The sequence below is a fragment of the Xiphophorus hellerii genome, chromosome 17 (genome assembly GCF_003331165.1).
Source record: "Xiphophorus hellerii strain 12219 chromosome 17, Xiphophorus_hellerii-4.1, whole genome shotgun sequence".
NCBI classification, from domain to species: domain Eukaryota; kingdom Metazoa; phylum Chordata; class Actinopteri; order Cyprinodontiformes; family Poeciliidae; genus Xiphophorus; species Xiphophorus hellerii.
This window is the reverse complement of record NC_045688.1, coordinates 15,601,258-15,611,011: the sequence shown is the minus strand read 5'-3', so window position 1 is coordinate 15,611,011 and position 9,754 is coordinate 15,601,258. Positions and strand designations below refer to the sequence as shown.

The following is a 9,754-nucleotide window of genomic DNA, read 5'->3' as shown; positions in this document are numbered from 1 at the left end:
ACCCGTCTGATGGGAACCATGCTCTTCATTGTTCAGACAGTGAGTGTCGGGCCAGTGAGCACGTAATTACAGCTCACTCTGGGTAAAAGCACAAACCTGTCCTCCTGCCGGGGGATTTTTTTTGTTGTTGCTGTTACAGATTCTTTATACCGGAATTGTCATCTATGCTCCGGCACTCGCTTTGAACCAAGGTATGCGGTCAGATTCTTGAGCCGTTCTTAGCCCTTCTTGGCTTCGTCCAGATGACTGACCATAGTTTCATGCCCCCCCACCCTGCCCTCTCTCTCTCTCTCTTCCGCTGCAGTGACTGGTCTGGATCTGTGGGGCGCCGTAATTTCAACGGGAGTGGTCTGTACCTTTTACTGTACAATGGTGCGTATTGAAACAAGCAAGTTAATGTAAGAAAAAAAATCAATAAATGGCAAAGATAACAAAAGTCAAATGATGGCCATTATAGACAGAATAAAAGAGAAGTAAGTTTCTGGGGAAAAAAAATCTATATTATTATATTATTAATCTCAGAAATGATTAAGGAAATTTCTACATTTTAGATCGATCTCAAACATTTTCGAGAAAGTTCTGAGTTTCAAAAGTGGAAAATGTGAGACTTTGACATTTTTGAAACGTTCTTGTTTTTTCTACAAAATGTTTTAGATTTTTCTTTTTGGCGGAAATTCACTCCTTTTTTTTCCTGTCTACATTGGACCCAATGCGTCTTCGTCCACAGCTAATTTACAAATGTGCTTGTGCTTTCCATTGGTGCAGGGTGGCCTAAAGGCAGTGGTGTGGACTGATGTAATTCAGGTGGGAATCTTTAAAGGAAAACAAAAAACACCCTAATAAAATAATATCAGACACATAAAGAAGTAACTTGACTATATATAGAACAACGTGTCATATTGTTTGCTGGTTTTGGTTGTACCACAACTGTTGGACAAAGACTGAAACTTCCAATTGCTTTTGTCTTGCTACTTTTCCATAAGGTCGTATTAACGAAGAGCAGAATTATGTGCTACTTTGTGATTGCCGATCAAGTATAATCCTAATAAAATACACCAAAGTAATGCAACAAAAAGGGCATAAATGTATTTGCGAAGCAATGTATAACAGCTCATTTTCTTCCTACAGCTTGGTGTCATGCTTGCGGGCTTCCTGACTGTCATCATCCGGTCTGTAATCTTACAAGGCGGAGTCATCAACATCATCTCTGACTCACAGCAAGGAGGAAGACTAAATCTTCTGGAGTGAGTATGGGAGACTAAACTGGTGGCCAGTGCACCAATTTAATGCACTGGCCACCAGTTAATACACCTCAACTGGGTCTGTGTATAAACTTGAAGAGTTCGACGTCTTTGCTGGATTAGTTCAGCGAAGAAGAAACCTTAACTCGAAGCTTCCTCTATACACCTGTAATGTGAGTTTTGCTGACACAGAGTTTAAAAATATTGACTGATTGGGTGTGTAGTTGAGGTTTTCTGGTTTTACATGAGGATCATTCGCAGAAAGGGTGTTTACTGACTCATCTCTAGAGGCCTTTTCATTCACATAGCCGCTTATCAGCGGCAGAGTCCAACGATCCTGCGCCAGAAAACCTAAGGACCCGCTCACACGATGACGTATTGAGCCATGACCCTTGACTAACATCAAAGCCAGGCAGGTTGACAACATTTCAACTCTCATCTGAGAGGGTCCAAACATTGTCACTTGTTTATGGCACTTTAAAGCTTTATTGGATAATCATGAAGGAGTTTTGAATTGTCTTGCCTCTACGTTCTGACCTGCTCTAAAATGAGCTGTCATTAGATCCTAACATGTTAAAAGAAAGTACAGCTTCACCTTTTTTTTCTTTGTTCATTCTTGAATTAGAAGATTGAAAAATCCTCACTAACATACCATTGTATCCTGCATTTTAACTAACAACAGAGTATCATCTGCGTAAACATGTAACCTGATTTTACTCGCAATGGCCATTGAAGACCCAAAATACATCTTCAAGCACAAGAGTATCAATGATTTTTGATAAACCTTTGTACTTATGAAACCTGAATAAAAATGTCAACTGATATCTTCACAAATTATTTGACCTGATTCAACACCCGAGAGGTTAGAAAACACAGTTAAGGAAAAGTTCATGGCAATCAACAAACTATCTATAAATTTCAGGAACATCCAAAGTAATCTCTTCGCTACTTTTCCCATCAGCTTTGATCCAAACCCGCTGAGGAGACACACGTTTTGGACTCTGTCTATCGGAGGGACATTCATTTGGCTCAGTATCTATGGAATCAACCAGGCACAGGTTCAAAGATACATCTCCTGCAAGAGCATGACTCATGCCAGACTGTAAGTTCTGCTCTCCAAAGGCACAAGTTCATCGGAGCGGGTCGCTAGAGCTTTTCATCTGATGTTTCTCTTTGTTCTAGTTCCTTGTTCATCAACTTGTTGGGGCTTTGGTCCATTTTACTGAGCTCAGTGTTCGCAGGAATGTGTCTGTTCTCAGTCTATAAAAGTTGTGACCCTTGGACCACCGGACTTATTTCTGCTCCTGATCAGGTACGGGTCCAACAATGCATGAACCGATTGCTTTGTGTATGTGTGTCAAGTCTCCAATGACGATGGATCTTTTGATGACACCCTAGCTGATGCCATATCTGGTAATGGACATCTTGGGCGGCTATCCTGGCCTTCCTGGACTGTTTGTTGCGGCAGCTTACAGCGGTTCTCTGAGGTTCATAGCCATCTTTGAAAGCTCAGATATACACACATTTCTTTTCTTGTGTTGACTACAGCCTCTTTCTTTGAGTTTGTCTTACATGTCCTATGTGTTATGTGTTTGTATCCTCAGCACTGTGTCTTCCAGCATCAATGCACTTGCCGCAGTGACAGTTGAGGACATCATAAGACCGTACACCAACTTTTCGGAAAAGCGCCTGACGTGGATATCAAAGGGAATGAGTGAGTGGATAATTGCTTGCCCATGGTACTAATAAAACAAGTTGGGAGTTGAAAACTTTGATCGCCAACATGAAAGGCTTTCCCATTGTTGTCTGCAGGTTTTTTCTATGGGATTTTATGCATCGCAATGGCTGGACTGGCCTCTTTTATGGGAGGAATCTTGCAGGTAGCAATCTGCCCAAGCAGTTTTCATTGGTTTAATTATGCCAAGACATGTGTCAGATGGTTCGTGGTTTATAATAAGAACAGTTTGTATGATATCCTTTAAACAGGCAGCCGTCAGTATTTTTGGGATCATTGGTGGCCCTTTGCTTGGCTTGTTCACACTGGGGATTTTATGTCCACTGGCCAACTCTAAAGTAAGTCTGCTTTCATGTAGATGCAGCCTTTTGGTATTACACTTCTAGTAAACCATCGGTCTGAAGTCAGTTTTTAAAATGACATTATCTTAGATGTCTTGTGGTTTCTTAACGTCATTTGTTCCCTCTCCTATGAAAGGCTACCTTATTGTTCTGTCTTCCAGGGAGCTTTATCAGGCCTTTTGTCAGGCATGTGGTTTCTGTACGTCATTTGTGCCCTTTCCTATGAAAGGCTACCTTACTGTTCTGTCTTCCAGGGAGCTTTATCAGGCCTTTTGTCAGGTATGGCGTTATCTCTTTGGGTGGGCATTGGAGCTCAGATATACCCTCCGTCCAATGCCTTGAGTCAACCTCTACCTCTATCCACCGATGGATGCAATTTCACTACGGCCCATGGCTCGAATTTTACCTCCAGCGCTTTACCAATCCAGAACTTCACATCAGTGGCACCAGTGCACCACCATGACAAGTAGGTGTTTGAAAAAGTTGATCTCTGACTCTCCAGTTTGGCTCAACTTACTTTCATAACATTTACGTGAAATGTTCTCTCACCAGGTCCGTGCTGACCGACCTGTACTCTCTGTCCTATTTGTACTTCTGTCCATTGGGAACCATCACAGCGATCGGCGTAGGACTGGTTGTCAGCGTCTTGACAGGCAAATTGATCTTTCTCTCAAGTCCACTTTTATCTTTTACCGAGACTTTGTGATGCTCATTTTTGTCTGTCTTTGTGCATTCAAGGAGGCTGCAACCTCAAAGTGGAGCCAAGGCTTATCTTAAAGAAGGAAGACACAACCATTTACCATTTCATCAAAATGTTTACAGGCAGAGTGAGTACTGCTGCACTGAAAAAAAAAAATATACCCAAGCTCTTATGAGATGCTGAACATCTGTGTCCTGTTTAGATCAAGCGTCGAAGTGGACATCTGGACCTGAAGAAGGACAGAGAGATGACCTTTGGCAATGCTAATCCCGCTTTTAGCGATTTTGAGCTGGACCTTGCAAAAAGAGGACTTTCTTGATATAAAGAAACCAATGTTTGGTCAACAATTTGTTTAATTATTTTTGTCTAGTCTCATCAAAAGGAATGCCAGTAAAGAATGAGAGAATATATGGGATCGATAGCAACTGTCATTATATTTGCTGAAAACCTTGGTTTCCGGGGTTCTTTTGTACAATTTAGAGAGCTTGTACCTTCCATTTGTACAAAATGTACATAATTCAAGCACTGTTTCACAGACTGGCCAAAGTGTTACAGCTTAGAGCAAGGGTCTCAAACTCCAGTCCTCAAGGGCCACTGTCTTGCCGTTTTTAGATGTGCCACAGGTACAAAACACTGGAATGAAATGGCTTAATTACCTCCTCCTTGTGTAGATCAGTTCTCCAGAGCCTTAATAATCTAATTATTCTATTCAGGTGTGGTGCAGCAGAGGCACATCTAAAAGTTGCAGGACAGCGGCCCTTGAGGACTGGAGTTTGACACCTGTGGCTTAGAGAGCTATCGCCAAACTAGTGCGTGTTTGAGAGAAACCATACCTATTCCTCAGCACGCTTACTCAGTGTACCTGTCAAGAAGGCTTTGATAAGGTACAAAAATACTCTGTTGGACAGCTTGTTTCATACTACTGCCATTCAGACTAGGTTCTGTACACAAGGACTTCAGGTGACATTAGGAGATTGTCTGAATGAACAGTTTTATGTTGATTGTGAGCAGACACACTGGGTAAAAACAAAAAGAAAGAACTGCCTAAGAACTGGGCAGGTTACATATAAACTTCTTTGCTTGTCTCCAGGTCTTGGTGATCTATCTAGAATGATCATGTCACTTATTGCAATGTGTCCTCAGCAACCCTGTAAAGTGACAGGCCAGTTTGTCTTTCTTTAGCCCAATGAAACCATCTGCCAGATATGTTTTTGTGATTCAAGACATTTCCACTCTAAATGTTATGTAATTTGATGATTGTACAATGACTGAATATTCCATAAAGGGATTGAGAAACCCAGATCATCCTCGCTCCCTTTATAGGTTTTACCTAATTCGTTGATGAACTCAAAAGAATAACCAGCTCTCAGGAGTGTACAGGTGTGTTTTATCACAACCCCAAGTTGGGAAGAACATCTGCATTGACCTTTGCCCTTAGATCAAATGAATATCTCAATGCAGATAATTTTTTCCCCTCATAATCCCATCTAGTTTGTGAAGTGCATTAATCCTTCCTGCAACAAAACACTCCACTGGTTTACCTTAAAAAACTGACATATTTGTAGAGAGAAATCTCAATTTAAATATTCTTGGTCTCTGGATATTGACTTCTAAGAGCCAATATATATTTTTTGTTCTCCACTTTCACACACGAATAGTCATTTCATTCATAAACTGAGGTAGGGCTGAGAGAGCAGAGATTATGAGGTGAATGGCGCCATCTGCTGGAGGATAACGACTCTGCAACAACCAAGTTTTTTTATTTTATTTATTTTTTTATGGATGGAACTTCTTTACATGCCATAAATTAGAATTAGCCGCGACAACCACCATAACTGTAAAAACATGCTTGTTTCATTTAGGTAGCACTCTGCTCCGTTGCCACTTCTAGATAAAATATTTTTGGAATAAAGTTTTACCCCCAAAATAAAAAAACATTTTGTTGCATATCTCAATCCAATAATACACCCAGTAACCTCTTCCCTAAACTTAGATTTATTCTCAACCATAAAATCTCCCTAAAACCTTGACTTTATTTATTTATTGAAATATTTAGCTTAATTTTGGTTGCTGACCAAATGTCATATAATTGGTCCTGGTTGTGTATTTGGGAGAAATCAGAAATTCAATTTAAGCTAAATCCCAGGCTAAGCCATCCTGTCCCTAAAAAGTTCACAAATATGGAAATTAAAAACAATAAATCTCCAAAACAAGCTTAAAAAAAATCTGATGACTCATAAATTGCATTCATGAGATAAAGGAATAAAATACATAGGTATATGATAAATATTTAGAAGTTTTTTTTTTTTTTTACATCCAAAGGGTTAATTTTCAACAAACATGAGTGTCATGAATCAGACTATAGATCAGATAACTCATTTTCAAACACTGGCTGAATTTGTTTTGAATTTTATTTATAATAAATACCAATAAATCATGCATATCCTGTCATATTGTTCCTGAATGGAATAAACTGCTGATCTTCAACAGATGTGTCAACCCCCCCCCCCCCCTTTTTTTTAAAAAAAGAACCACAAGTTACACCAGGATTTAGTTGCATGGCTCAGTGTTTACAGCTTGTTTGTCCTGAGTGCAAAGGAACTGTGGAATAAATTCAAATTTAGAAAATTTGAAACTAAGATCCCCCCCCCCCTCCCTCAACAAAGCCATGTTTCAGGACCCCACCACAGAAACATGGCCAGATGTTCCTCTTTACATTTGCTTGCTCCTTCTCGTGGACCATGTGGAATGTCGAATGGGACATTCAGAGCTCTTCCAACACCGCATCACTAAGCTGTGCGCATGCAAATTATTACCAGCAACATGTCTGGTTCAGTTTTGTAACTTCTGCTTTGGCGCTACAATTATCTGCTGTTTTACAATTTGACATTTACATCAACACGAGAGGGAAAAGGGACATCCTTTTTCAAACAGGGAAGTGCATTAAAAAGCTGGCTCCATGTTGCAAATTATTGGCTTGTTGGTTAATACACTACCCTGTAAAAGTGTTCATGGTCCTTGAGCTTTTCCACCTGAAGTAGACCGAAGCAAAGTAGTGCATCAATGTGAAACAAAGAAATAATTTCGTGCTAGAAACACAACAGGTCAGGGGTAAAGTTGTTGAGGTGTTTGAAGCTGGGCTTAGTTATGAAAACACATCATAAGATATGAACATCTTACAAAGCACAGCTTAAACCCGTCAACTGAATACGGCAACAATACCCAGAAATGGCCATACAAGGGCAAAGAGATAATTTTTCAGAGAATCGCAGCCTTGAGGCCCATAACTGGAGGAGCTGCATGGACACACAGCTCAAAAAGAGAATCTGTCGAGAGGAAAGCAGTCAGTCATGCACTGGGCAAATGCAGGCTGTATGGATGAGTTGTGAGAAAACTGTAAGAAGACCGCCAAGAAGTTTGCCACGAGCTCTAGAGAGGATAAAGAAAGCATGGTGTTCTGGTTCGATGAGACCAAAATTTGCTTTTTGTTCCTATAGCCAAAACTCCGTGACATTAAACGACCACTGCAGGACAATGCTATCCTGGCCATAGCATTGCTTGAGTCGTGGCAGTGGTGCGCAGTGCAGAGGTGGAACAGGGAAGATGGTTAAGATTAACCTTGAAACCTCCCCCCCAAAAAAAACCCTATAAAATCTACAAAATATACATTTGGGAGATTGAATTTAAATGAAAACCACCATTTTGAGATTTTTGTTTGTGAAAACATATCACCTTCCTTCACACTTGTGCACAAATTTCTATCAATCTCGTGAAATCCAGAGAAAATCAGTTGAAGATTGTTGTTGCCATGTGGCAAATGACAGCAGAGTTTGCATGGCATTCATACTTCTGCCAGGCATTTCAGCTGGGAGGAAAGAAGAGAGATTAAAATAGACCAAAACAACTGAAGTACTGCATCATTAAATCCATATTCCAGGTGTGTGAGCGTCTTTTGAGGATGGATTACAGTGAGTGGATTTCCTATGGCCAGAAACTTCCATTACGGCTTTGTTAAAACCTTCTCCCTTCCAGAAGCCTGGTTGATTTATAAATGGTGGTATTAGGCTAATGCACTGACACGTGTATGAATGTTAAATTTACACTGGGATGCAGAACGCATTTCATTGCAGAATAGACTACTTTATTTGTGCAAAGATCCATGCATCCCTCTTTGGGACATACAAAAGTGTATTCAATTGAAAACTGTGGGAGCCACAGAAAGAAATAAAGTAAATAGAAATTAAGTTGGTGTTCAAACTTAAAAAGACAAAACAAAAAGGTGTTGAACCTTAAAAAAAAAAAAAGGAAAAAGGTTTGTCCTAAATCCATAACAATTACAATACCAGTACAGACCTGGTGATGTTTAGCTTTGAGGTAAAAAGATTCATGTCTCTCCACTCAAAGCTAATAATTGTATACATTTCAAACAAAATAAAATAAACCCATAGCCAGTGTTTGTAGACTTTAGCTTATATAAACAGTATAGCCAAGTCAACCGTTATGTTCTGATACCAGAAAGTTAAATAAAAAAAAACAAACTATTAAAACATTTGTAGTCTTCTTAACTTTAAGCAAATGAAATGTGTTTCAACACACTTGTGCCATCATTCCTCATAATTGACATAATCGGTCAGTGCTATGCCAGCTGTTTTTGACACATCGTGATTTAAGTGAATGTGTTACGTCATGATCAGCTGTTTTCAGCAGCACTGATCAAAACCTTCATGTTTTCAGGTTGCCCCGTGGTAAAAACACTGGTCAGCGCAACCTCTCCTGTAAACACAGAGACGAGCAGAAACACAGACTAAATGAGCAAACATGATCCGATACATAAAAATCATCTGTAGGGTTGACCATCCTCCCAGCCCCAAGGCCTGTACTGTTAATGCAACTCTTGATTCAGGAACATTCAGGCACCAGTAAACGTCCCATCAGTCTCTGCTCAGGAGTGGTAAACTGTCCGTCATCGCCACGCTGGTGCGAGGAGACGTACTGCAGAGGGGCTCAAGAACCACCCGCCTCACAGTACATTGTCTACACAGGTGGTTGTCCGTTATGCCGGAGCCCAGTGTAAGGCCACAGCAGCTGCTGGATGGTCATCCAAGAGTCTCCTGTCCCCACCGGCGCTGCGTCGACTGCTGGCTGCGTCACCAAACTGAACAGGAGTGCAAGAAGGCCTGCGTGTAATACAAAGTGGGAGATAAGGCTTTGGATTTTATATTTCAGGATAGGCATTTTAGCCCATTAACATATAAGCTTGGTAAACAGATGAAAAACACAGAAAGAACTTGGAGTTCAGGGAGATTCAAAGGAAGAAATGTAGTAAGATTCCTCCAGGTAGGTAAAAGTGACTTATTTTGGCACGCACAAAAGCACAGCAGTCACCAAGCTCTTTCCTTTACAAATAATAAACAGTTTTCCTGGGACAAGTTGTTTCTCCACCATTAGGACAATGAGAAGCTGGTACATGAGCATGGCTGACTGGTTCTGATTGGTCGTTTCTGACAGGGAGCTGTGAATTTCTTCAGATGGCAACAGTAGCTCAGAGAGAAGGCGAAGAAGCTTGATTTTTTTCTTCTTTTTTTTCACAGAATTTCTTATGACATAGTAACAGTTTTAACAAATAGGATAGAATTTTTTTTTTCATAAAAAGTTATATGTCAGGGAGAGCTGAGTTTAATTCAAGTTGGTCATGTAAAAAGCAGCATCACTAAATTTAAAATTGTCTGGAAGGTTG

The 9,754-nt window shown here is 40.3% G+C and overlaps 2 protein-coding genes across 10 annotated transcripts in view; one reads left to right on the top strand and one right to left on the bottom strand.

The window, feature by feature from the left end:
* The window catches only part of slc5a8 (solute carrier family 5 member 8), a 6,423-nt gene extending 1,747 nt beyond the window's left edge, over positions 1 to 4,676 (top strand). The window contains exons 4-18 of the mRNA XM_032588971.1: positions 1 to 39; positions 140 to 191; positions 305 to 372; positions 766 to 804; positions 1,129 to 1,244; positions 2,203 to 2,343; positions 2,424 to 2,553; positions 2,640 to 2,728; positions 2,846 to 2,955; positions 3,054 to 3,121; positions 3,228 to 3,314; positions 3,572 to 3,783; positions 3,870 to 3,970; positions 4,056 to 4,144; positions 4,220 to 4,676. Coding sequence (XP_032444862.1) covers positions 1 to 39; positions 140 to 191; positions 305 to 372; positions 766 to 804; positions 1,129 to 1,244; positions 2,203 to 2,343; positions 2,424 to 2,553; positions 2,640 to 2,728; positions 2,846 to 2,955; positions 3,054 to 3,121; positions 3,228 to 3,314; positions 3,572 to 3,783; positions 3,870 to 3,970; positions 4,056 to 4,144; positions 4,220 to 4,336 — 1,458 coding nt within the window. The 3' untranslated portion in view covers positions 4,337 to 4,676. The remainder of the gene's footprint in view (positions 40 to 139; positions 192 to 304; positions 373 to 765; positions 805 to 1,128; positions 1,245 to 2,202; positions 2,344 to 2,423; positions 2,554 to 2,639; positions 2,729 to 2,845; positions 2,956 to 3,053; positions 3,122 to 3,227; positions 3,315 to 3,571; positions 3,784 to 3,869; positions 3,971 to 4,055; positions 4,145 to 4,219) is intronic.
* Positions 4,677 to 5,784: 1,108 nt separating this feature from the next.
* lrmp (lymphoid-restricted membrane protein) overlaps positions 5,785 to 9,754 on the bottom strand; it is a 36,545-nt gene continuing 32,575 nt past the window's right edge. For all 9 annotated transcript variants that reach the window (XM_032589455.1, XM_032589454.1, XM_032589458.1 and 6 more), the window contains one exon: positions 5,785 to 9,194. In XM_032589455.1, coding sequence (XP_032445346.1) covers positions 9,052 to 9,194 — 143 coding nt within the window. In that variant the 3' untranslated portion in view covers positions 5,785 to 9,051. The remainder of the gene's footprint in view (positions 9,195 to 9,754) is intronic.